Below are 26,476 nucleotides of genomic sequence, written 5' to 3' on the forward strand. Positions count from 1 at the left end.
CTATCATCTGTCTGTCTATCTATTTATCTATCTATCATCTATCATCATCTATCATGTATATCTATTCATCCACCTATCTATCTATCTATCTATCTATCTATCTATCTATCATCTATTATCATCTATATACATAAAATGAAGGCTACTGCTAAGCTTGTAAGCCGCCCTGAGTCTTCGGAGAAGGGCGGGATATAAATGGAATTAAAATAAAATAAAATAAAAATCTATCCATCCACTCATCCATCTATCTATCTATCTATCTATCTATCTATCTATCTATCTATCTATCTATCTATCTATCTTTATATCTATCTATCTATGTATATATCTATATATCTATATATCCATCATCATCTATATCCAATTTCTCTATATCCAATCTCTATCTATAATATATATATATATATATATGTATCTATCAGTCATCATCTATATCTAATGTCTATATCTAATCTCTATAATATAATCTATATATCTATATGTATCTATCTATTATCCATCTCTATCATCTATCCATCTCTCTTTTATCTATTCCTCCCTCTTTCTACATATCCACCCGTCTGTCTATCTATTCCTCCTCCCCCCACCCCCTTATATATCTGCCTCCATCTCTTGGAGATTGGTTGTACGGGACGCGGGTGGGGAAAGGACTCCTGGGCCCCCGAAGCGTTGCTGGACCCCCATGCCCATCATCCTCGCCCACCACCTGAAGGCTAAACCTCCGACGGAGCCCTCCAGCCCGCTTTCCCTCCAACCGGGCGCCCTCCCGGGGGCTGGCACAACATGGCCCGCACCGCCCTCATCCCGAACGGGGCTCCCGAGGAGGTTGCCAGGCGGCCCCGCTCTGCCCAGGGAGGGCGAGGCGGGCGGGTGTCTAGGGCAGCGTTTCCCAACCGTAGGAACTTGAAGATGCGTGGACTTCAACTCCCAGAATTCCCCAGCCAGCTACGCTGGCTGGGGAATTCTGGGAGTTGAAGTCCACGCATCTTCAAGTTCCTAAGGTTGGGAAACGCTGGTCTAGGGCGCTGCGCTCCGCTCCGCCCGTTCCCGGGCGCGGCTTGCGGGCTCTCCGCCTCTCCGGCAAGATGGCAGCGGCGGCGGCGGCGGCGGGTCGAGCCGGGCTGGGCTTCCTGCGGGGGCTGCGGCTCCCCGGCCGGGCCGCGGTCAGGGGGCTGCGCGCAGGAGGGGTGAGTCGCCCTCCCGGCCGGGCTGGGGAGGGACTCCCTGGAGGAGGGGGTGCTCTGGGTGTGTGTGTGTGTGTGTGCTAGTGCAGGGGGATCTCTGGGACGACTAAAGATCCTAGGAGAGGGGAGGGAGATGGGTGGGGTCTCCTAGGGATGGCATGATGAGATGGGGGGGTCTCATCATGCCATGCCTAGGGATGGCAGTGGGTCGGTGGGCGTTAGGGATGTGCTGCCCTTGGCCAGGGAATAGGGCCAGCGAAACTTCCCCAAGAGATCGGACATTTCATATTAATAATCAAGTTGGAAGGGACCTTGAAGGTCAACTAGTCCAACCCCCTGCTCAGGCAGGAAACCCTATATTTGTCGGAGAAGGTACGGGGGGGGGTGTCTCCTGCTTGAGAAGGGGGTTGGACTAGAAGACCTCCAAGATCCCTTCCAGCTCCATTCGGATTGATCGGGGAGAGATATTGGTTGGGGGCGGGGGGGGCTTCTCCAGATGAGAGGATGTTGGGGATGTCCCGTTAAGGAACCCACATGCCCCAGCCTCCCCAGCCCGGCCCAGCCAAGGAGGTTGGGCATTGTTGTCCGGCAACCTTCCAGGGGGCTTGGGAGCCTTGCATGATGAGACCCCTTTCTTTTCTGGTGGATTTCTGAAAAGTTCTGCCGAGTTGGGCCCCCAATCTCTTCAAACAGGGCTGTCCAAACTTGGCAACTGGAAGACGCGTGGACTTCAACTCCCAGAATTCCCCAGCCAGGTGGCTGGGGAATTCTGGGAGTTGAAGTCCACGCGTCTTCCAGTTGCCAAGTTTGGACAGCCCTGTTTTAAAGAGAGAGAAAGAAGTGTGGAGTGTGTTGCGCATATGTGCAAGTGAGGGACGGAATGCAAAGTTGTTTTTTTCCCAACAACCTTGCAAAGAGCAGCGGGTGGCCCCTTCCCAGAGTCAGCTGTTGAGGTGGGCGGCTATACTGTAGAAATTAAACAAATAAATCCGTAAATGAGAGCTATTTATGGCCATCCGCCATCAGTCCGGCTGAGAATATCTGCAAGACTAGGTGTGAAACTAGATTTTCCAGTTCCCCAACCCCTTGTCCAAGACTTAACCCAGTTTTTCTCAACTCGAAGATGTTTGGTCTTCAAATTCCAGAATTCCCTGGCTACGTTGAAAAACATTGGGTTATAACTAGGTGGGGATCAATCCCAAAAATAAATAAATAATATCTCATTTTTTGTAGGTAATTGGGAGGCATGTTTGGAATAAGATGTATTTAGGTGTTTATTTGTGTGTGTGTTTATTTTTGTGTGTGTGTGTGTGTGTGCAGGCACACACGTGTCTGTAACCTTTCCTTATCTTTTGCCCTCAAGGCCTGTTAGATTACAATTTTCATTGTTCTACAGATCCCATGCAGCACATTCATTTCATTTTATTCAGTTGTAAAGGTAAAGGTAAAGGTAAAGGTTCCCCCACACATGCGTGCTAGTCGTTTCCGACTCTAGGGGCCGGTGCTCATCTCCGTTTCAAAGCCGAAGAGCCAGCGCTTGTCCGAGGACGTCTCCGTGGTCATGTGGCTGGCATGACTAGACGCCAAAGGAGCACGGAACGCTATTACCTTCCCACCGTAGTGGTCCCTATTTTTCTACTTGCGTTTTTACGTGCTTTCGAACTGCTAGGTTGGCAGAAGCTGGGACGAGTAACAGGCACTCACTCTGTTATGCGGCACTCGGGATTCGACCCGCCAAACTGCCGACCTTCTGATCAACAAGCTCAGCGTCCTAACCCACTGAGTCACCACGTCCCTTATATTCAGTTGTATTCCGCCTTTATTAACATTTATAAATAACTCAAGGCAGTGAGCATACTTAATACACCTTCCTCCTGCTGTTTTCCACACAACAACGACCTTGTGGGGTGGGGTGGGCTGAGAGAGAAAATGGGTGTTCCAAAGTCAACTAGCTGGCTTTCATGACCATGGTGATTGGCCCAAAGACATCCAACGGGCTTTTGTGCCTAAAGCAAAACTAGAATTCACAATCTCCTGTTGGTCCAAAGCCTCCCATCTGGCTTTCGTGCCTAAGGCTGAACTAGAGTTCACTGTCTCCTGGTGATTGGCCCAAAGTCGCACAACTGGTTTTCACGCCTAAGGCAGGACTAGAACTCACAGTCACCTCCTGATTGGCTCAAAGTCACTGAACTGGTTTTCACGCCTAAGGCAGGACTAGAACTCACAATCACCTCCTGATTGGCTCAAAGTCACCCAACTGGATTTCATATCTCAGGCAGGACTAGAACTCCCAGTCTCCTGGTGATTGGCTCAAAATCACCCAGCTGGGTTTCATGCCTAAGGTGGAACTAGAACTCTGCATCTCCTGGTTTCTAGGCTAGCCCTAGACCACATCTCCTGGTCACTAGGCCACATCTTAATGAGATGCTATTCGTCCCATGTCTGGTGCATTCAGCGTGGCCTTTGCAACGGCAGGAGAAACTCAAAACCCATCATTTTCTGCACTGAATATTTCGATGCACTACCCCGCGGTTTGCACCTGAAAAGCTGCCGCAGTGTGCAGGCTTCTGGGAGGGTATTTCAGTGGGGTGTGCTTCTGAGAAGCCTCAGCCCCACCCCTCCCACTCCAAAATTTAAGAGTGCAAAAAAAAATCAATTAAATCAGGAAGTAAAAAACATGTTCAGAAAAATGCCCGGTTTGCTTTTCAGAATGCCCGGGACGTCCTTTGCAAAGGCATTTTCAATTTGCAGGGGGGGGGAGTGTCACCCGCCGGTGGGCCAGCCTTTGGTTCCTGGGCAGAGGGAGGAGGGCAGCCGGTGCCCTTGTGAGCGCCTCCTCTGATTGGTCCATTTCAGGGGGCGTGTTGAAGGCAGGTCATGCGTCTCCCCAGCACGACCCGGGCACCAAAGATTGGCATGGAGCTTATTTATGCCGACGGCAATTAGCTTCTCCTGGATTTCCCCTCTGTGGGTTTTTACGCCAAGAAAAGTGCTTTGGTTTGTTAACCAAAGATTCTTTTTCCTGAAAGGGAACTTTTAATCTGGAACAGCTAGTACAGTTTTAAATCACCTTCTTTGGAGAGAATTTGGAGCAGGCTGAAACAATAGCAGACCTATTCCTCTGCAAGGCCTAGTGGTTAAAGGGCGGGGGCAGGCTGTGCGTTTGCCACCCAGTCTCAGATGAATCTCGATTATAGGATTGTGGTGGAGAATAGAAGGAGGAATGATTCTCATAGAAGACGCCTTCCAGAAAACACAACCTGTCTGTGTATTTTCCTTCCTTCCTTCCTTCCTTCCTTCCTTCCTTCCTCCCTCCCTCCCTCACTCCCTCCCTCCCGTCTGTCTGCCTGTCTGTCTATCATTATCTATCATCTTTTCCTCCCTCCTGTCTGTCTGTCCATTTATCTATCTTCTTTCTCTTTTTTCTTTCTTTCTTTCTTTCTTTCTTTCTTTCTTTCTTTCTTTCTTTCTTTCTTTCTTTCTTTTTATCTATCTATCTATCTATCTATCTATCTATCTATCTATCTATCATCTATCTATCTATCTACCTATCTATGATCTATCTTATGTAATCTTGGTTAATCTTTCAAAATCCATGCATAGACTGACCTGGTTATGGTTTGGATGGGGTCCCATGCCATCACCAGCTGTTGAACTTCATTCAAAGAATCTTTACTGAACCAGTTAGAATAAAATAAATTTTTTTAAAAAAAGCTAGCTTCCTTCATTTTGCCACAGCTCGACACTCTGTTCCTCAACCTGAGTGTTCACTTCGACTCCCAGAATCTCCCAGGCAGCCACTAAGCCACGGGCCATAACCCAAGGACTACCGACTTGAAAAATCCAGCCCTTGGGTCACCCTCCCAGGCCGGCCGTGGGGCAGCTCTGCTCACCCCCTCAAGCAGACCTTTCTGCTCTGTGCCCAGGGCAGTTTTCGGCAGCAGGAATTCACCTCCTTGGACGAGAAGCCGCAGTTCCCGGGAGCCTCGGCCGTGTTCATCGACAGGCTGGAATTCATCCAGCCCAACGTCATTTCGGGGATCCCCATCTACCGGGTCATGGACCGGCAGGGGCAGATCGTCAACCCCAGTGAGGACCCCCAGGTGAGTTCTAGGCTCCGCCTCTCCCCCCCCCCCCCACACACACATCTGCTTCCCCCAAAACAAAGGCTTCCACATTTCCGCCCTGTCTTGGCTCCGTCTGCAGATTTCCCAGGAGGAGGTGCTGAAGTTCTACAAGAGCATGACGCTTCTCAACACCATGGATCGAATCCTGTACGAGTCCCAGAGACAGGTAGGAGGGTGGCAGGAAGCGGGGGGGGGGAGGGGGGGGAGGCAGGACAGGTGATCTCCAGATGGCCACTTGTGACAACTCCATCGGGTGCCCGTTTGCTTCCGGGTCCAATTCAAGGTGTGTTTCTTGCGGGATAGCCAAGCAACTGCAGGAAAGGAAGCAGCTGCTTTCAAGCGACCGCCAATCCAACACGTGCTACTCGTGTGTCCCCTTTGGACTTCAAAGCGTCTTTTAGCCTTCAGATCTGAAGCTCTGGCCAGGATTCACAGCCCCGCCCTCCTTTTTATTGCCAGGGGCGGATTTCCTTTTACATGACCAACTACGGGGAAGAAGGCACCCATGTGGGCAGCGTAGCAGCCCTGGACGACACTGACCTGGTCTTCGGACAATACCGAGAAGCAGGTGAGCCTTTTTGCAAGGCCCTTTTTTCCCCCTTCTTCTTCTTCTTCGGCCATAGTAGCAAAACAGCCACCAGGGGGCAGCATTTCACAGCAGAGGACTAGAATCTTGGCATGGCTTTAACCTGAGACCTGAGTAGGTCGGTATTTCCACCTTTTGCTTGTTCCACTTTGCTGGTTTGTATCCTGCCTTTAGGGACGCGGTGGCTCAGTGGGTTAGGACGCTGAGCTTGTCGATCAGAAGGTCGGCAGTTTGGCGGGTCGAATCCCAAGTGCCGCGTAACAGAGTGAGCTCCTGTTACTCGTCCCAGCTTCTGCCAACCTAGCAGTTCGAAAGCACCTAAAAATGCAAGTAGAAAAATAGGGACCACTACGGTGGGAAGGTAACAGCGTTCCGTGCGCCTTTGGCGTCTAGTCATGCCGGCCACATGACCACGGAGACGTCCTCGGACAAGCGCTGGCTCTTCGGCTTTGAAACGGAGATGAGCACCGGCCCCTAGAGTCAGAAACGACTAGCACGCATGTGCGGGGGAGCCTTTACCTTTACCTTTATCCTGCCTTTATTATATTTACAAATCATTCAAGGCAGCAAACGTATGCAGCTCACCTTCCTCCTCCTATTTTCCCCCACAACAACAGCCCTGTGAGGGGGGGGGTTGGGCTGAGAGAGTGTGACTGGCTCAAAGTCACCCAGCTCGCTTTCATGGCTGAGACGGGACTAGAACTCACTGTCTCCTGGTGTTTGGCCCATGGTCACCCGAGCAGTTTTTATGCCTAAAGCGGGAGTAGAACTCACGTCTCATTTTTCTAGCCTATTGCTTTAATCACTAGACCAAACTCTCCACTCCTGACCTTCCTTCTCCCTTGCTTTTCTTGTATTTTGAGCCCAGAGATATGCAGCGCTTGGATTTGAAGCCTACGTGATGTTTGGGGATCAGGTTTGAGAGCGTATGTTGCAGCAGTTGGCACCTCTTTAAAGCAGCCGCGTTTTTCCTGTTTGCATAATAGGCTTATGAGCCCAGGACCAGGCTTGTTTGAGTTAATCAGTGCCTAAGGACCTCATATCTGTCGTTGAGCAGCTTTGCTTGTCTTGAAGGAAGGAGCTACCAGTAACACACGGGCCAAAACGGCGTGGCCTCCTTTTGGCACCTTCTGAACCCAGACATATTTTTCTGGAACGCAGCAGCTTCCTTTAGGGGGAAATGCACCCTCTTTACGGAAGCACCAAGGGCAGAAGTTTGTTGATTACAGGCAATTGACGGGGGAAAGACATGAGGCAGGCAGTTCGTGGCTTTGGACAGGCTGTAGAGGGGTTTTTTTTTAGTTTTTAATAAGAGGAATTGTGGTAAATGTGGTGTCTTCAGGGTATTCAGAGTCAGTAGCAACTGGGAGGGGGGAGAGAGAGAGAGAAAGGAAGGAAGGAAAGAAAGAGAAGAAGAAAGAAAAGAAAGAGAAAGAAAGAAAGAAAGAAAGAAAGAAAGAAAGAAAGAAAGAAAAAAGAAAGAAAGAAAGAAAGAAAGAGAGAAAGAGGAAGGAAGGAAGGAAGGAAAGGAAGGAAGGAAGGAAGGAAGGGGAGTGGGGGAGGGAGGAAGAAAGAAAAGGAAAGAAAGAAAAAGGAAGGAAGGAAGGAAAGAGGGAGGGAGGAAGGAAGGAAGGAAAGAGAAAGAAAGAGAAAAGAAATAAAGAAAAGAAAAGAAAAAGAAAGAAAGAAAGAAAGAAAGAAAGAAAGAAGTTTGAGGAGGGAAAGAAGGAAAGAGACAGGAAGAAAGGGAAGGAAGGAAGGAAAACAAGAATAGGCAGGGAGGGAGAAAGGAAGGAAGGGGGAGGGAGGGTCAAATAAATCTCAGCTTATTGCTATTATTTTGGGATTTTGTCTCATATACAATATATCTTTTATTACCTTCACACACACACACACCCCTACACACAAGCAAGTTGAGCAGAGCGCCTGGCATAGGTGGAGGCCAGCCTAGTGCCCGAAGCCAGCCGGAGCCTCTCACCTGCTTTCCCTCCCTCCCTCCCCCTCCCTCCCAGGTGTCCTGATGCACAGGGGCTACCCTCTGGACCTGTTTATGGCCCAGTGCTACGGCAACGCCAGCGACCCCGGGAAAGGCCGCCAGATGCCCGTCCATTACGGCTGCAAAGATTTGAACTTCGTCACCATATCGTCCCCGCTTGCCACCCAGATCCCGCAAGGTGAGGCCCCCTCTTGAGACCCCGGCAGACCCCTGCCCACGGAGCCTGGCCAGCCAAGGCACGCTCTCTTCTATTTCGGAACACCCTCCCCCCCTCTAAGAATTCCCCCCCTCTTCTTCCCTTGCCAGCGGTGGGGGCCGCCTACGCCTTCAAGCGGGCGAACACCAACCGGGTTGTGATCTGCTATTTCGGAGAAGGGACCTCCAGCGAGGGGGACGCCCATGCGGGCTTCAACTTCGCGGCCACCCTGGAGTGTCCGGTCATATTTTTCTGCCGGAACAACGGCTACGCCATTTCCACTCCGACATCCGAGCAATACCGGGGCGACGGCATCGGTGAGATGGCCTGGGTGGGGAGGGAGTGACTTTGTGAGGTTTGTGTGTACACAGGCGTTGTACTTACAACAGTTCATTGAGTGACCGTTCAAAGGCACTGGAAAATGCGACTTATAGCCGTTTTTCACAGTTACGACCTTCCCCATAATCACGTGATCAAAATTTGGAGGCTTGGCAACTGGCCTGTACCTATGGCGGTTGCAGCGTCCCAGGGTCATGTGACCCCCTTTTGTGACCTTCTGGCAAGCAAAGTTAATGGGGAAGCTGGATTTGTTTAACGACCGGGTTATTAACCTATCAACTGCAGTGATTCACTTAACAACTGTGGCAAGAAAAATGGGGCAAAACCCACGTAACAAATGTCTCACTTAACAACAGAAATGTTGGGCTCAATTGTGGTTGTAAGTCAAGGACTAACTGTACATACAGCTGGTCCTTGACTTACAACCATTCACTTACGACCTCACACTTACGACCGTCGCAACATTCCCCACTGTCAGGTGATCCAAATTGAGGTGCTGGGCAAACCGGCCTGTATTTACAACGGTTGCAGCATCCGGGGATCGTGTGGCCGCTATTTGTGACCTTCCCAGGTGGCTTCTGGGCAGCAAAGTCAACGGGGAAACCACATTTGCTTCACGACTGCATAAGTCTCCGCCGTCGTTAAGTGAATTTGCTCAGCAACCGTGGCAAAAATGGTCGTAAAATTATTTTATTTTTATTTTATTTTATTTTTATTACATTTATATCCCGCCCTTCTCCAAAGACTCAGGGCGGCTTACAAGCTTAGCAGTAGGCACAGCTCAGCTAATAATTGTCTTGCCAAGCAATGGAAATTCAGCCCCTTTTTTCAGCGCCATTGTAGCTTTCAAGGGTCACTAAACGAACTCTTGCAAGTCAAGGATTAGCTGTGTGTTCTTGTTTTAGAAGCCATTCTGCCAAACGGGCTGAATAATCCTGAGTCTGGAAGCCTTCTCGAATCTAGATGCTAAACTTAATTTAAATTTAATTTTTAAAAAAAAATGAGCAGAAGAGGCTCTGGAACGACAGTCCAAGCGTAGCGACGGGTCTTCTTGTGCCCCCAGCCGCCCGGGGTCCCGGTTACGGCATCCAGTCTATCCGAGTGGATGGCAATGATGTCTTTGCCGTGTACAACGCCACCAAGGAGGCCCGGCGCCGGGCCGTTGCCGAGAACCAGCCCTTTCTCATTGAGGCCATGACCTACAGGTAGGTTGGGAGGTGAAAGGGGGAACTGAGGTCAGACTCTGTGTGTGTGTGTGTGTGTGTGTGTGTGTGTGTGCGTGTATGTGTATGTGCAGGAGTCTGGCTGAAACCTAGTTTGCCCCTACTGCGCCTGCCCTGGTTTGCTTTCCCAGGATTGGGCACCACAGCACGAGTGACGACAGCTCAGCGTACCGCTCGGTCGATGAGGTCAATTACTGGGACAAGCAGGACCACCCCATCTCCCGTCTCCGCCACTACATGGTGAGCCGGAACTGGTGGGACGAGGAGCAGGAGAAGAGCTGGCGGAAGAAATCGCGCAAACGGGTCAGTGGCCGAGCCCAGAGACCACCCGCCCGGGTGCCAATCAGGCAGGGGGTGGGCACTGATGTCTCCCCAAAGTCTCAGAGAGAATCTCCTGCCTTGGGGACGATGCTGAGAAACTGGGACCGTTGGGGAGGGCCCAGCCAAGAGGGCTATAGGGGTGCCTAGCCACGCACGAACGCACAAAACATATAAATTATATTTTAAAAAATGACAATTATAACTAAAATAAAAGCAACCCAGGCGGGCCAGACAGGGGTGGATGTGGCCTTGGGAGGGTGGGGGACGTAAAATGCTCAAATCTGCTTTTCTCAACCGTGGCAATTGTAAGATGGGTGGACTTCAATTCCCAGAATTCCCCGGCCAGCCAACTTCCGTACCGCTACAGGTAGCTCTTGACTTACAACCGTTCGTTTAATGACCGTGCAAAATTAGAGCAGCCTTGAAAAAAAATGAGCGATGGCCATTTTGGACACGGTGACCGTGGCAGCCTCACCACGGTCCTGTGATCAAAATTCGGGCGCTTGGCCACGGGCTCCTATTTACGACAATCTTGGCATCCCGGGGTCGCCCGATTCCCTTTTGCCCTTCTGACAAGCAGAGTCAACGGGGAAGCCGGATTCCCTTGTAACAACGGCGTCCAAGAAAACTTCCCAATAGTGAGAACGATGGATGGATGGAACAGCTGGCCTCCAAAAGTTGCAGGTGCTCCATAACGGGAAGGTTTCAAGGAGACGCTGGATAATCAAGTGGTGGAGGGTTTCCTGCTTCAGCAGGGGAGGGGCTAGAAGACCTCCAGGATCCCTTCCAATTCTGTTGTTCTGCTTCACTCTCGTGTTCTCCCCCTCTTTCTCCAGGTGATGGAGGCCCTTGAGGAGGCCGAGCGGAAGCTGAAGCCGAAACCTCAGCTCTTGTTCTCGGATGTTTACAGTGAGATGCCCTGGCACATCGCCAAACAACAGACAGCCTTGGAACGTCACCTGAAACAGTATGGAGATCATTACCCACTGGATCACTACGAGAAGTGAACCCCAGCCTTGCCGGATCCCCTCCTCACGTCTGCCTTTCCCCACCCTGAGGGCTGGTGCTCCCCCCCGCCCCCCAGGGTGCTAGGCTGGCTTGCTGGCATCCCCAGCACCACCCCAATCGCCCACAAGTCTCTCTTCTTTTGTAGTTAGGATGCCCACCTGGCCTTGCATCCATCCATCCATCCTTCATCTTTGCTTCTGGCCAGAGAATCTCTTGGGTCCAGCCGAGGTTTTATTTTATTTTCACAAAAGGGCTGCTATGCTTTTTTTGTCGCTTCCAGCTCAGTTGCCTTTAATTTTTTTTTCCTTTTAAAGGCCAGCCCAAAAGAAGAGAGAGTTCCCCCCACCCACCCAAACGGGGCTTGGTCAGCCTGTGGCAAGAGACTGAAGTGGGGATTGGGGACCCCACTTTTTGGGAGAGTTAAGAGGAGGTTTAATGGCTTGCTAGGTGCATTTCTGTAAATGCCTGGGGCCCGGTGGATTCTCTCTTGACTATCACGAGCTCATCCTAACACGGTCAAGCATTTAATTTGGAACTGGGGTTCCTTTCGGCCTGCTTTGATATTTGAAGATTTCAGCTTGAATTTGGTTTCTGGATCAAGTGACGCTTCCTCTCCGTTTGCCCTTCTAGGTTCTTGGAAAATGTAGCTCTGGGCTTGCTCTGTTTGGGGGGTGGGTGGGTTTCAAATGCACAGCTGGATATTAGGGCACTGCCTGGCACCCTGTTTCTTGAGCAACGTGTTCCATCTTTTATTATTCACACAGGCCCTCATCACTCTAGCCGTCAATTTTTGATTGTTCCTCCAACTTGCCAAATCTATCTCAACGGGCCTTTAAGAAAAATTCAGTTTCCCCCCATTTGTAAAGCCAAGGGGAGCTTCTTCCTTGTAGCTACTCCTTTGCCACCATAGCAATAGTCAGAGGGTCTAACAGCAGTAGTAAGCTGTGGCTAGAGATTTTTAAAGGAGTGGGGGTGAGGACCGAGCCTCAAAGAAGCTACATTCGAGGATTGAGGAGCCTCAAATGATTCCGTTAGGGTTTTTTTTGTTTTTGTACAAAAAGGATTGGAAAAGCTGTCGATAAGCGTCTTCAAAAGCACAGAAATATTTCCCAGCTCACTGGGCATGGACTGGATTCTGCCTTAAACTTGCTGCTTTCTGGACTAAGAGAGGTTTCCTAGGTTTTAATGCGTTCACCTTCCTTGCTCTCCAGGCCAAATTCAACAAGCAAATATCTGTGTCACCTGTTGTGGAAGGGTTTAAATTTGTCCAGATTGCTGTCTGGAGGGGAACGTTTCTTTAGGAAAATCCGTAGACGGGGCTGGAGGCGTGAAGTGAGGTTTCTCCCCTCCCTCCCCCCCCCCGTGTTTTCCAAGAAGCCCACCGTGGAAAGAGACATGACCAATTATTTCTTTGCCGAATGCGGAGATTCAGCTGCCTCGAACGTGGCGCCAGCCGATTTATGAAAACACTACAAGGGGTGTCCTTCCTAGAAAACAGTTGCCAAGGATGAACGTCTGTGGATTTTCTTTGGGGGGGGGGAGATGACTTTGAGCAAGGGGGAAGGCCGGAAAATTGTGCACAGGGTGGGGACAATCCGTTCGGGGACGCGAGAACGAGAAACAGGGATCTGGGTTCGAGTGTCTCCTTGTGGATGTTTGGTGCATTTTTTTTCCCCCAGCGCCTTCCCACGTGGGATTCAAGCTGCTCTTAGTCTTACTCCAAAGCTGTTACAACGGAAAATAACGATTGTTCTGGGTTAAGGGAAGAATGGGTTGATGCCAGCCCATCTAATCGCACATATGGGGCAAGTTGGAAAATGAATAAATATTTTTCTGGCCAACGGCGCCTGTGTGTGTGTGTGTGTGCATACCTGTTGAGGGGCACCATCTGCCCCGCGACGTAGCAGAATGTTCTTCCCAGCATGTTGCGTGTCTGTGTGTTTTGGCATGGCTTTCCTGGCTGCCTCCTTGCAAAACAAAAATCACAGCTTTTACTAAAGAGGCTCTGCAGGAAATATAGGTCGTCCTCAACTTACAGCGGTTCGTTCAGTGACCGTTCAAAGTTACAATGGGCAGTGAGAAAACTGACCACGTTTCCTACTTGGGACCATTGCAGCATCAACATGGTCACACGATGAAAACTGAGATGCTTGGCAACTGACTCGTATTTATGACAGTTGCTGGGACCCTGGGTCACGTGATCCGCTTTTGCGAGCTTCCGACAAGCAAAGTCAATGGCGGGGAAGCGAGTTTCGCTTAACGGCCCCGTTACTAATTTAACAATTGCCTTGATTCACTTAACACCTGGGGCAAAAAAAGTCCTAAAAGGAGGCAAATGTCTCACTTAGCAATGGAAATGTGGCGGTCGTATGTTGAGGACTACCTGGAGACGACTGCTTTCAAAAGATTCACGCCCAAGGTTTCCCCGAAACAGCTGTCCCCAAATCTCCAGTCAACGCTCCCCAAGATTGGCAGTACCCGAGACACGTCTTTATTACAACAGGACGTTGTTGCAGTGTGGGCAGGAGAGGTTGGGGTATCCCATTTCCCCCCCTCCCCATTTTGTCAAGTCAAAACAAACGAGCCCTCTTTAAACCATCAGCAAGAGCACTTAGATTTATATACCGCTTCACAGTGCTTTTACAGCCCTCTCTAAGCGGTTTACAGGGTCAGCCTGTCGCCCCCCAGCAATCTGGGTCCTCATTTTACCGACCTCAGAAGGATGGAAGGCAGAGTCCGACCTTGAGCCGGTCAGGATCGAACTGCTGGCAGTGGGCAGAATTAGCCTGCAATGCTTCATTCTAACCACTGGGCCAGCACGGCTCTCTTATCATCGCTCCTGAGGATCTGTGTCACCTGTTGTGGAAGGGTGAGGATCCCATTTCCATTTTTCTTCCACCATGTCGAAACACCCCATCGTTGTTGAGGATCAGCTTCTTGCCTCGGTTTCTTGGTTAATCCAGCTGTGGGAGGGGACTGGCCCCCAAAAAGTTCAGGCCACAACGGAAAAAAACAAACACTTTGTGGACAATACTTCGCCCTCTCTGCAATCCAGGAAGATTGGGACAGCTAGCCAGGAGTTTCTCTTCCGGGCTCCCCCAAGTTGGTGGGTTCAGGCCACAACGGAAAAAAACAAACACTTTGTGGACAATACTTCGCCCTCTCTGCAATCCAGGAAGATTGGGACAGCTAGCCAGGAGTTTCTCTTCCGGGCTCCCCCAAGTTGGTGGTGCCAGATGTGGAGGAAGGCGCCTTTTAGAAATCCAGCTGTTGCTGGCTTATTTGGAGGGCACCGGCTGGGGGAGGCTTGCTTGAAGCCCTGGCATCCTCAGGCAAGGCCAAGTGGACACTGTGACAGTTTTCCGATCAGCCTGGTGGAAAAAGATGGTTCTTAAATCTGTAAATGGCATGTCCTGGACTGTTGTTATGGACAAGTCCAGCGCTTGGCCTTCTGCTGGACTCTGCAGAAAGGAATTTAAGAAGAGGCTGTTCGCAAACATGTCGGCCAGGCGGAAAGGGGCGCCCGTCCCCAGCTCCTGGCCTTCAAAAGTGCACTAAGTTGGGATGTCCCCTCTGAAATACTTCGATGGGATTTGGACCTGAGCATCTCCCCGTTGCAGCCCCACCTGGTCCGTTTCGCAGTTCAGTCAGAAACCAGGAGGCTTCGCCGGTTGGGGCTTCAACGCCTCGTCTCCACATTGGAGATCTGGATTGGTAATTTGCTTCCAAAGAAGGAGGGTCTGTTGGGGGCTTCGGCGATGGACCAAGAGCAGCTGGCTGTGCACGCAGGGATCGCTCCGGTCTTTCTCGGCGATATCAAAGGTCATGAAGCCAGGGTGGGGCTGAGGGGGGATGCCCAGAGCTTGGAAGCAGAGCCCCGTGTAAACGTCATCAATGGGGTAGAAGGCCACATGCCGAGAAATGAGGAGGAGCAACTGGGCCAAGGGTCCGGAGATGATGTAGCCCCCGCCTCCCGCGTAAGCTGGATACGGTCCCACGTAAAATGATTCTGGCACATAGTACTTATTTCGTTGGTCCCGGAAGGGCGAGGCATTGGACATCACCTGCCCCGTGTAGAGGGGCTTGTCGGCGTCCACCGAGCTCAGATACCCCAAGACTTTTGGGGTGTTGATGAACACGTCATCGTCCCCCTTGAGAATGAAACGGACGTCCCGACAATGGTCCAGCGTCCAGCGCAGGAAGAGCGAGTCCTTCAGGGTCAGGTTGAAGAAGGTGTCCTCAAAATCCCACATCAAGATGTCCCCGAAACTCCGACTCTCAAACTGGACCAGGTGTTGCAGGCGGGGACCGAACTGCCCCTGAGCCGTGCCCAGTAAGAAGACGGTGCGGACGGGCAGCCCGCTGGGTTCTCCTTCCTGCCCCCAAGTGTCCCGCACGGCTTGGCGGGCAGCAAAATTGCCGGGCAGGGATTTGATGGCCAAGAGCAGGAAAGTGCTGTTTTTCGTATTGGCACACTTACGGGGTTCGTTAATCAGGAGGGAATAATTCCTGCAGTCCCCGTAGAGAATAAAATTCTTATACAGCTCTGGATACGAGTTGAAATGCTTGATCTTGGGGGCCAGTTCCTTCGTGTCACCGCTGGGGCATTTATTCCAGGAAGCGTTGGCCACCGAGCCTTCTTCCAACGCCCGGAAATGTTTGTATTGTTTATCATTCCAGTAGGCCTTTCCTCGCGGGATGGTGTGGCGGAATTGTTGCAAAGAGACGTTAAAGCGCTGGAAGACAAATGCCGGCGAGACGTTCTCAAAGGGAAGGATAGGGGTGATGGAGCCGCTTTGCCAACGGGTGTCGGGGAACATGGGGTATCGTTCCTCCTGCTCGGCCGTCCACTCGATGTAGGCCTTGAGAGCCACCAGGGTTAGCAACGCCGTGGCGATCGAGAGACACCGGGAAATATTCATTTTTCTCTTCCTGGTGCGGAAAACAGCCAAAATATATAAAAAAAGAAAGGCAGATAATGAAATTTGTGTTAAATGTCTATGGAGATTCTCAGTCATCTGGGTTGTGGTTGTCCCAAAAGGTGCTTTTTTTCCAGGAGGCAGCTGGATTTTCTGTTTTGCCTTTGAAGAGGTTTCGCTTCTCATCCAAGGAGCTTCTTCAAGTTCTGACTGGAGGGCGGGGAATGGAAGGATTTATACGCCTTGTAGACAGCTGGTCATTTGCATTCAACAACTCTCTAAAAGGAGGCAAAGGACCAGCTGTCTGCAAGGAGTATAAATCCTTCCGTTCTCCGCCATCCAGTCAGAGCTGAAGAAGCTTCTTGGATGAGAAGCGAAAGGTCTTCAAAGAAAAAAAACAAGAAAGTCCAGGTGCCTCCTGAAAAAGCACTTTTGGGAAATTTGTGTTACTACTACAGACTGGGTTCGCACAACTGGTTAACCATAAACCAGGGTGATGAGGAGGAGGAGGAGGAGGAGGAGTTGTTGTCCATTGGTCTGAATGGTTAATAATCTGCAATTGAAAGGTTCAGCTAAGAGGGCCTGGGAATCTGTAAAGCTGCTTGAAAACAAGCCGATCCTTCCTTGTCACTTTGAACGTATAGAGCTTATTATTATAGGCAAGGACTTTTTATTATACAAGCTCTATATCTTTTACATCACAATGTTCTAAATAATTCTACTGTACAGGCTGGATGACCTTGATTCATGGCCACAACTGAGCCCATTTATCACCACAATTTACGCCTTCCTACTGTCTCTCTCCACCCCAAACATAGTCAACTGATTCAGGTGGGAATTAAGAAAGTTTGTTAAAGGAATTGCTGAGGCAGCAAGTTGCAGCTGCAATGAGTATGGGACACTACTGCCTCCTCCTCCTCCACATTATTATTATTATTATTATTATTATTATTATTATTATTATTATTATTATTATTTAGTTTAAGAAGCCATTAGAAATATTCTAGGGGATGCAGTGGCTCAGTGGGTTAGGACGCTGAGCTTGTCGATCAGGAGGTCGGCAGTTTGGCGGGTCGAATCCCGAGTGCCGCGTAACAGAGTGAGCGCCTGTTACTCGTCCCAGCTTCTGCCAACCTAGCAGTTCGAAAGCACGTAAAAATGCAAGTAGAAAAATAGGGACCACTCCGGTGGGAAGGTAACAGCGTTCCGTGCGCCTTTGGCGTCCAGTCATGCCGGCCACATGACCACAGAGACGTCCTCGGACAAGCGCTGGCTCTTCGGCTTTGAAACGGAGATGAGCACCGGCCCCTAGAGTCGGAAACGACTAGCACGCATGTGCGGGGGAACCTTTACCTAGAAATATTCTTGATGCAAATGTCTGCTTCAAATGCAGCTTTTTTTTTCTCCTTTCAGACAAGATCCCCTATTCTCCAAAGTTGATTCAAACGTCCCCACCCTGTCGTGGCCCTCAGCCTCTCTTGATTCGGTCTTGACTAGAGGACTTTGCACAAGCGAGCGAGTGAGCAAGAGAGAGAGAGAACCGGTTCTGGAGAAAACAATTAACTGGAATTGCACCCTCCTTTGCAACTGTGATGAGGCCATCAAGGCTTTCCTCTTTCTCATTCCGAGATAATGGCCTTCTACATGCCAACAGGGCACTTTGCCTGGCGTAGATTTTAAAGCTTGGCTTTCCTTCACGGTGAAGGCTTCTGGCAAAGGATTCGCAATACGTTTGAACGAGCAAATTTATAATACAGGCAGTCCTCGACTTACAGCAGTTCATTTAGTGACCTTCGAGGTTACCCCGGCACTGGGAAAAAAGTGACTTATGACCGTTTTCCACACTTATGACCCTTGCAGCATCCCCAGGGTCATGTGATGAAAATTCAGACGCTCGGCAACTGACTCTTATTTATGACGGCATCCGAACGTAAATCACACGATTTGCTGCAACGGTCCTAAGTGAGAAAAATGGTCCCAAGTCGCTTTTCTCAGGGCTGGGGTCACTTTGAACGGTCGCTAAACGAATTGCTGTAAGTCGAGAACCACCTGTACTGGAAGAGTTTCCCTACAACGGCTGTTTCCCAGTAAGACTTCTTCCTCTCCTCAAATTTGGGGGGGGGGGGGAAATCTCACCAGGAGCCAGAATGAGTTTTCCAGTGTTCGCCTTCTTTGATTCCTGCGCACAGACCCGGCTAGACAAACATAACCGGAAAAATGGGTTTCTTCAGGAACAGCCCTGCATCTTTTGGGCAGGAACCCACAGCTTGGTTCTCTCTCAGCTTGCGAGAAAGAAATTGCAGGTAGTCCTCCCTTAGTGACCACAATTGGAACCAGCAACTTGGCCGTTAAGCGAAGCAGCTGCTAAATGAAACTGCCACTGCGTTTATGATCTTCCTTCGCCTTTATAGAGGGGCTTGTCAATTTCAGCAGCTGGAAGAGGCTGTGGACTCCAATTCCCAGAATTCCTCAGCCGGCCTCAATCTCAGCAGCTGGAAGAGGCTGTGGACTCCAATTCCCAGAATTCTCCAGCCGGCCTCAATCTCAGCAGCTGGAAGAGGCTGTGGACTCCAATTCCCAGAATTCTCCAGCCGGCCTCAATCTCAGCAACTTGAACAGGTGGCTAGGGAATTCTGGGAATTGGAGTCCACAACCTCTTCCAGTTGCTGAGATGGATGAACGCCATTCTACAGACCTATGACAGCTGTAAATGCGAGGATCGGTCGTAAAGTTACTTCATCCCCACCACTGTAACTGAGATCCGTTGCTAAATGAAACCGTCACTCGACAAGGACAACCTCCACAGCCTTGCTTTAATGCAAGCAGCCCATTTTCTTTTTAGCAGCAATTTCAAATATTTACCCTAAAATGCACCAAATAACTAGTAAAGGTAAAGGTAAAGGTTCCCCCGCACATGCGTGCTAGTCGTTTCCAACTCTAGGGGCCGGTGCTCATCTCCGTTTCAAAGCCGAAGAGCCAGCGCTTGTCCGAGGACGTCTCCGTGGTCATGTGGCCGGCATGACTAGACGCCAAAGGCGCACGGAACGCTGTTACCTTCCCACCGGAGTGGTCCCTATTTTTCTACTTGCATTTTTACGTGCTTTCGAACTGCTAGGTTGGCAGAAGCTGGGACGAGTAACAGGCGCTCACTCTGTTATGCGGCACTCGGGATTCGACCCGCCAAACTGCCGACTTTCTGATCGACAAGCTCAGCGTCCTAACCCACTGAGCCACCGCGTCCCTAAATAACTAGTAGGACCTGCTTAATAAACCCAGGAGACAGGCTGATCTGTTTGACCTGCAACAGAGTTTATCTTTCCTCCAAACAAATAAAAACCCAAATTGTACCAATTTGTAGAAGTAGATAAATTCTCCACAAAAAGGTGAGCTCTTCTGACCATGCATATTTTTTCTTAACGTGTATTTTTCCTTTGCCTGCGGGCTTTTGGATCCTCTGGAAATCAGCTACCCAGCTCCCTTTTAGATCCTCAAAGTAAACACAGTTTACTAGTGTGGTTTTTCAGAATAACAGAAGAGATGGAGGGGACCTCAGAGATCATCTAGTCCAACCCCACCTGCTCAGCCAGGAAGCCTGACACCATTTCAGACAAATTGCAGAATAACAGAAGAGTTGGGAAGGGACCTTGGAGGTCTTCTAGTCCATCCCCACCTGCTCAAGAAGGAAACTCTTCAAATTATGATCCTCTCTCACTTTTTAACTATTTAATTTTTATGCCAGCCATCTCCTTCTTCAGGCAGAAAGGAAACAGGCAGACTGGCTCAGGTCTTCCCAAATGCACTGAAAAACATTCAGACTGGCCAGATTGCTATTTCCTAGCTTATTTTATTAACATGTATAAGTAGTCCTTGAGTTACGACCACTCAATTAATGATTTTTGAGGTTATGATGGACCCCCCAAACGGTACAGGTAATCCTCAACTTACAACCATTCGTTTAGTGGCGGCTCAAAATTACAACAGTGCTAAAAAAAAGTGTCTTACAACCGGTTTTCATACATGCGACCGTTGCAGCATCCCTAACACGGTCATGTGATCAAGATTCGGGCCCTTGGCCACTGGCGTGTACTTATGACAGTTGCAAGTGTCCCGGGGTCACGTGATCAGCATTTATAACCTTCCCAGCCAGCTTCCAACAAGTAAAGTCAATGGGGAAGCTGGATTTACTTAATGATGAATGATTCATTTAACAACTGCAAGTGAGGTGTAAACGGAGCAAAACTGACTTAAACAACTGCCTTGCTTAGCAAAGGAAATTTGGGGCTTGAATTTTGGGGCTCGTATTTACAAGCCAAATTCTTCTAGGTTTTGATGCTCAGGGTTAGGTGGGGGCAAAATTAGGCGATTGCGTGTTGGGTGTTTGGCAATAAGCTCATATTTAGGCCATTCAGAGCTTCCCACAGCCACAGGGCCACAATTTGCAACGGTTTTTTGCTGGGTATTTATTACCAATTTCTGGCAAATAAAGCCTATTGTGGACAATGGATTTGCTTAATGACTCTGACGTTCACTTAGCAACGGCTGCAAAAAAGGGGGGGTTAAAATTGGGCACGGTTAGTCGTGTGATGAGCTGCTTCACCGCTGACACAACTTCTGGCTGCAGTTCCAGTTGTAAATAGAGGACTATCTGTATCTTTTTTTCCCCCAAAGAACGATGCACGTTTCTCCAAAACAGCAGAAGCCGTCCAGGGTCAGCCTCAGAGGCACATGGGCGGCCGGGCTGCCAATTCGAAGTGCTGGCATCTGAGGAGATGCTGCCAGGATGGTGGAGAACAAGCCCAGGAGAAGACGTGAAGGACCAAACATCCCATCAGGAGAGCTTTTTTGGGAAAGGAATGTGCCAGTGGGGGAAGCTGATCGCCAGCTGGTAGCTGTTCTGGACATAAATAAAATGGCAGGTCAAGTTGGAAAGAGCTTTGGAGCTGTCTGGAGAACAGTCAGAAGCCAGGTCATCCTTCTGTCATTGAGTCTGTTGGACTTTGGATAGAAGGAATGGAAGGGAGGGAGGAAGGAAGGAAGGAAGGGAGGAAGGAAGGAAGGAAGGAAGGAAGGAAGGAAGGAAGGAAGGAAGGAAGGAAGGAGAACAAGAACAGAGGCAGGGAGGAAGGAAGGAAGGAAAGGAAGGAAGGAAGGAAGGAAGGAAGGAAGGAAGGAAGGAAGGAAGGAGGGAGATCAAGAACAGGCAGGAAGGAAGGAAGGAAGGAAGGAAGGAGATCAAGAACAGAGGCAGGGAGGAAGGAAGGAAGGAAGGAAGGAAGGAAGGAAGGAAGGAAGGAAGGAGGGAGATCAAGAACAGAGGAAGGAAGGAAGGAAGGAAGGAAGGAAGGAGAACAAGAACAGAGGCAGGGAGGAAGGAAGGAAGGAAGGAAGGAAGGAAGGAAGGAAGGAAGGAAGGAAGGAAGGAGAACAAGAACAGAGGCAGGGAGGAAGGAAAGGGAAGGAGAGAGAGAGAGAGAGAGAGAGAGAGAGAGAGAGAGAGAGAGAGAGAGAGAGAGAGAGAGAGAGAGAGAGAGAGATGCCTCCTAGGTTAATTGTGAAAGGAAAGTTGGGGCGGAATGAAGCACACGGCCCTGCCTGGAAGAGGCTTTCGGTTGCTAAGTGCTCCGGGAGACGCCGTTTCCTGGCCCAGTGGGACTTGGACCTGGGATTTGGCCGTGCTTTGTTGTCGCTTCTGGCGCGCCCGTCTCCCACGAAAACAACAAGCCGGAATCCATTAGCCTGTTTCCCCATTCTGGGCAAACACGGCTGCAAATACAGGCAGTCCTCAACTTACCACCCCAACTGAGCCCAACGCTTCTGTTGCTAAGCGAGACAGTTGTTAAGTGAGTTTTGCCCTGTTTTACGACCTCTCTTGCCACAGTGGTTAAACGAATCGCTGCCCTTGTTACGTTAGTCACCCGTTTGTTAAGTGAAGCTGGCTTCCCCCCCATCGACTTCACCTGCCCGAAGGTCACCAAACGTGAGCCTGGGACGCTGCAACGGTCATAAGTCTGAGTCAGTTGGCCACCCTCTGAATTTTGATCATGTGGGGAATGCCGCAACGGACGTAAGTGTGAAAAACGGTTGTAAGTCGCTTTTTTCAGTGCCGTTGTAACTTTGGTCACTCAACAAACCGCTGTAAGTTGAGGACTACCCATGCTGCAATGAAAACCCAGGAGCCGTCGTCAGCCGGGCCCAGAAATTCCCAGGAAAAGAAAAAGGGACGTGAGACAACTCATTCCCTGCCTTGCGTGGGGATTCCTAAGAGGCAGCAGGTTTCGACCCAACCCCAAGCGGCTGGACGGGGATAAAAACGGTTCCTTTTGGGCCCAAAGTCTTTGGGGCTCCTGCGACCCTACACTTCACACGCGTGGGAAAAATGGGAGTCACCGTATTTTATTTCTCTGAGGGGTCCTTGGTGTACGGATGGCGTTCCCTAGTTTGGGTAATGAGATGTCTGCAGAAAAATCAGTCAAGCTCAGAGAACACCAAGGATCCTTCAGTCCTCCTCCTCCTCCTCCTCCTCCTCCTCCTCCTCTTCTATGCTACAAGCCCCACTTCCTTCTACCACTGAGGATGTTACTTAGATGGGTAATGAAATGTCTTCAAGAAAACAACTAAGCTCAGAGAACACCAAGGTCCCTATAGACCTCCTCCTCCTCCTCCTCCTCCTCCTCCTCCTCTTCCTCCTCCTCTTCTATGCTACAAGCCCCACTTCCTTCTACCACTGAGGATGTTACTTAGATGGGTAATGAAATGTCTTCAAGAAAACAACTAAGCTCAGAGAACACCAAGGTCCCTATAGACCTCCTCCTCCTCCTCCTCCTCCTCCTCCTCCTCCTCCTCCTCCTCCTCCTCTTCTATGCTACAAGCCCCACTTCCTTCTACCACTGAGGATGTTACTTAGATGGGTAATGAAATGTCTTCAAGAAAACAACTAAGCTCAGAGAACACCAAGGTCCCTATAGACCACCTCCTCCTCCTCCTCCTCCTCCTCCTCCTCCTCCTCCTCCTCCTCCTCCTCCTCTTCTATGCTACAAGCCCCACTTCCTTCTACCACTGAGGATGTTACTTAGATGGGTAATGAAATGTCTTCAAGAAAACAACTAAGCTCAGAGAACACCAAGGTCCCTATAGACCACCTCCTCCTCCTCCTCCTCCTCCTCCTCCTCCTCCTCCTCCTCCTCCTCCTCCTCCTCCTCTTCTATGCTACAAGCCCCACTTCCTTCTACCACTGAGGATGTTACTTAGATGGGTAATGAAATGTCTTCAAGAAAACAACTAAGCTCAGAGAACACCAAGGTCCCTATAGACCTCCTCCTCCTCCTCCTCCTCCTCCTCCTCCTCCTCCTCCTCCTCCTCCTCCTCCTCTTCTATGCTACAAGCCCCACTTCCTTCTACCACTGAGGATGTTACTTAGATGGGTAATGAAATGTCTTCAAGAAAACAACTAAGCTCAGAGAACACCAAGGTCCCTATAGACCACCTCCTCCTCCTCCTCCTCCTCCTCCTCCTCCTCCTCCTCCTCCTCCTCCTCTTCTTCTATGCTACAAGCCCCACTTCCTTCTACCACTGAGGATGTTACTTAGATGGGTAATGAAATGTCTTCAAGAAAACAACTAAGCTCAGAGAACACCAAGGTCCCTATAGACCTCCTCCTCCTCCTCCCCCTCCCCCTCCCCCTCCTCCACCACCACCACACTGCAAACCCTACTCCTTTCTGGCACGGTTGATGTTACCTAGCTGGGGCATGAAACGTCTGCAAGAATCCCACCAGGCCCAGAGAGCACCAAGGACCCCTCAGGTCAGCCCTGAGCTACAAATATTCTCCTTTATTGGATTTTTATCTATTTATGGAATTTTCATGCTACCCATCTCCCATACGCAGGCCACCCTGGGCAGCTCACCAGTTCTAAAACCTGCACTAAACTGCCCGTCTCTCTCTCTCTCTCTCTCTCTCCCCAGTGCAGGGATGCCCTTTTGGGGCAAAAGAAGCTGGACCAAGCCACTTTAAAGCGGGGGTTTCCTCCCCCCCCCAGTTTCATTTCTCTCCCGCGTAACCTCTCCCGCCCATTGCCAAGGCGGATGAGTCCCACCTTGCCTGGCAGAGAAACACTTTGCAACCTGTACTGCCCCTGGTAAGGAACGCAAGGAGGCCTCTTCGCCTTCCCTTCTATCCGCTTGTCGCCCCCCCCTCAAACGTACAGGCACCGGCGGAGCCTGGCATAGCTTCATCCCACCCCCCTCCTCCTCCTCCTCCTCCTCTCCCCCTCCTCAAAGAGAGCCTCCTCTCCCACTTCCTGACCTCCCGGGTGCTCTGAAGCTCCAAGCAGATTCCAGATTAGAATAGAACAGAGCTGGCAGGGTCCTTGGAGGTCTTCTAGTCCACCCCCTGGCTCGAGCAGACGGGTGACCGTCTAAGTCCAGCGTTTCCCAACCTTAGGAACTTGAAGATGCGTGGACTTCAACTCCCAGAATTCCCCAGCCAGCAGAGCTGGCTGGGGAATTCTGGGAGTTGAAGTCCACGCATCTTCAAGTTCCTAAGGTTGGGAAACGCTGGTCTAGTCGTCTCTTCTGACAAACCTCCAGATTCTTTGGGCTTGCTTCAAACCCTCCCTTGCTTTCTCTTTAATGGGGGTGGGTGGGTTTTTTTTTGTCTTGAGAGACCCTCTCCAGACCAAGGAGGTGTCTCCGCCCTCCCCAACCTTTTCCCAGGAGAGGAGAACCCCAAGCAGCCCAGCTCCTTCCCTTCCCAAGCGCCCCACCCTGAAGGCTCCTGTTTGGGGGGGGGGCTTCAGCAAAAGCCTTGGGTTCGGCTCCGGGACGGGGGTGCCCAGACTCACATAGCGGATGGAGCGGGCTGAGCCCGGCGCAGGGGTCCGCTCCTCGGCCCGGTGCGATTCTCAGGAGCCCCGCCGGGCAGGGCGGCGAAGCGGCTCCCTCCGTCTGGACTGCATGCCGGCTCCGGCGCTGGGCTCGCCGGCTGCCTTGGGCGGGAGCCGCGCGGAGGGAGGGAGGGAGGGAGGGAGGGAGGGTGGAGCTCCCCTGAATCCTCTACTTTCTCTTTCTCCTTCTCTTCCTCTCTCTCCTTTTCTGTCTCCTTCCCCCCTTTTCTACTCCCTCCATCTCCTCCCTCCTTTTTCCTTTCTCTATCTCCTTCCCCTTTTCTACGCCTTCCTTTTTCTTCCCTCCATCTCCTCTTTTTCTTTCTCCTTCTCTCCTTCCCTTTCTCCTTCCTTCTCCTCTCCTCTCTTTTCTTTCTCCTTCCCCTTTTCTACTCCCTCCATCTCCTCCCTCCTTTTTCCTTTCTTTTTTTCTCTATCTCCTTCCCCTTTTCTACACCTTCCTTTTTCTTCCCTCCATCTCCTCCCTCCTCTTTTTCCTTTCTCTTTCTCTTTCTCTTCCTCTCTCTTTTCTCTCCTTTTCTGTCTCCTTCCCCCCTTTTCTACTCCCTCCATCTCCTCCCTCCTTTTTCCTTTCTTTTTTTCTCTATCTCCTTCCCCTTTTCTACGCCTTCCTTTTTCTTCCCTCCATCTCCTCCCTCCTCTTTTTCTTTTCTCTTTCTCTTTCTCTTCCTCTCTTTTCTCTCCTTTTCTGTCTCCTTCCCCCCTTTTCTACTCCCTCCATCTCCTCCCTCCTTTTTCCTTTCTTTTTTTCTCTATCTCCTTCCCCTTTTCTACGCCTTCCTTTTTCCTCCCCCCTCCTCCTCTTTTTCTTTCTCCTTCTCTCCTTCCCTTTCTCCTTCCTTCTCCTCTCCTCTCTTTTCTTTCTCCTTCTCTTCCTCTATCTTTTGCCCCTCTCTCCCTCCCTTTCCCCTTTTTACCTTTTCTTCTCCTGCCTTCCTCCCTCCCTCCTTCTTCTCTTTCCTTCTCTATCTCCTTGCCCCCTTTCCTTCTCTTTCCTTCCTCCTCTTCCTCCCGCTGCCCGAGCCTCTCCTGCAGAAATGAACCGGAGACCCCCGCGCTGCCGCGGTGAGGGGGGGGCAAAGGTCCGAAGCCAGAGGCGCGCTCCCGATTCCAACGGACACCCAGAATCCCGGGCCCGGCTGTCACGTCCGAGTCTCCCTCTCTGGAAGCTTGCGCGGGTCCAGGAAGAGCTGAGCGTCCCTTGGGGGGCTCGCCGGGCGCCGCTGGGGAAAGGTCCGGCAGCCCTTTAAAAGCTGGCGGGTTGGAGTCTGGCGCTAGTCCTCATGATTGCATCTGAAGGCGCAGAAGGGAGCCAGTCGGGTTCTTGAGCTTGTAGAACAGCGGGCAAGCTGGTTCTTGATTTCATTTCTGGTAATTGTCCGTGGACATTTCCGCTTCTAACTCGTTTGGGCTTACGTAGAAGCACTCTGCATATACTCAGAAAAGCTCTTTCTCCTTTTTTTTTTTTTTTTTTGGAAAGCTTGCTGGTAAATGCCCACCCTTAGGGTGTCAGAAAAGTGCAGCTTCCTTCTCTGACCCAACAGAAGCCTTTAGAGCAAATTAAAGGGGGCCTTTAAGGTCAAGCTCAGTCGAGTACTACGAAAACAAACATTTTCTAATAAGTGTTTGTGCTCCATCCGAGCGAATTGGACTTGCTCTAAGGTTAAGCGGAGT

The 26,476-nt window shown here is 50.5% G+C and overlaps 2 protein-coding genes across 3 annotated transcripts in view; one reads left to right on the forward strand and one right to left on the reverse strand.

Moving 5' to 3' along the window:
- The first annotated feature begins 1,068 nt into the window (after nucleotides 1-1,068).
- Nucleotides 1,069-26,476, forward strand: part of BCKDHA (branched chain keto acid dehydrogenase E1 subunit alpha) — a 38,288-nt gene continuing 12,880 nt past the window's right edge. Inside the window, exons 1-9 of one of the 2 annotated variants that reach the window (XM_083369123.1) lie at nucleotides 1,069-1,187; nucleotides 5,111-5,287; nucleotides 5,391-5,477; nucleotides 5,771-5,879; nucleotides 7,910-8,071; nucleotides 8,200-8,406; nucleotides 9,492-9,633; nucleotides 9,783-9,954; nucleotides 10,809-10,939. In XM_083369123.1, the coding sequence (XP_083225249.1) occupies nucleotides 1,086-1,187; nucleotides 5,111-5,287; nucleotides 5,391-5,477; nucleotides 5,771-5,879; nucleotides 7,910-8,071; nucleotides 8,200-8,406; nucleotides 9,492-9,633; nucleotides 9,783-9,954; nucleotides 10,809-10,939 (1,289 nt within the window). In that variant the 5' untranslated portion in view covers nucleotides 1,069-1,085. Of the gene's footprint in view, nucleotides 1,188-5,110; nucleotides 5,288-5,390; nucleotides 5,478-5,770; nucleotides 5,880-7,909; nucleotides 8,072-8,199; nucleotides 8,407-9,491; nucleotides 9,634-9,782; nucleotides 9,955-10,808; nucleotides 12,825-26,476 lie in introns of those variants that run through there. The other variant, XM_083369122.1, reaches the window with a different exon arrangement.
- B3GNT8 (UDP-GlcNAc:betaGal beta-1,3-N-acetylglucosaminyltransferase 8) lies at nucleotides 14,130-15,924 on the reverse strand. Its single transcript, XM_083369606.1, has one exon. It carries the CDS (start codon nucleotides 15,900-15,902, stop codon nucleotides 14,628-14,630), a length of 1,275 nt encoding a protein of 424 aa, XP_083225732.1. The 5' UTR covers nucleotides 15,903-15,924; the 3' UTR covers nucleotides 14,130-14,627.

This window comes from Vipera ursinii, assembly GCF_947247035.1.
Source record: "Vipera ursinii genome assembly, chromosome: 9".
In the NCBI taxonomy this organism is placed as follows: Eukaryota; Metazoa; Chordata; class Lepidosauria; order Squamata; family Viperidae; genus Vipera; species Vipera ursinii.

Coding starts and splice junctions, on each gene's coding strand:
- B3GNT8 (XM_083369606.1), bottom strand. CDS start 15,902: ATGAATATTTCCCGGTGTCTCTCGATCGCCACGGCGTTGCTAACCCTG.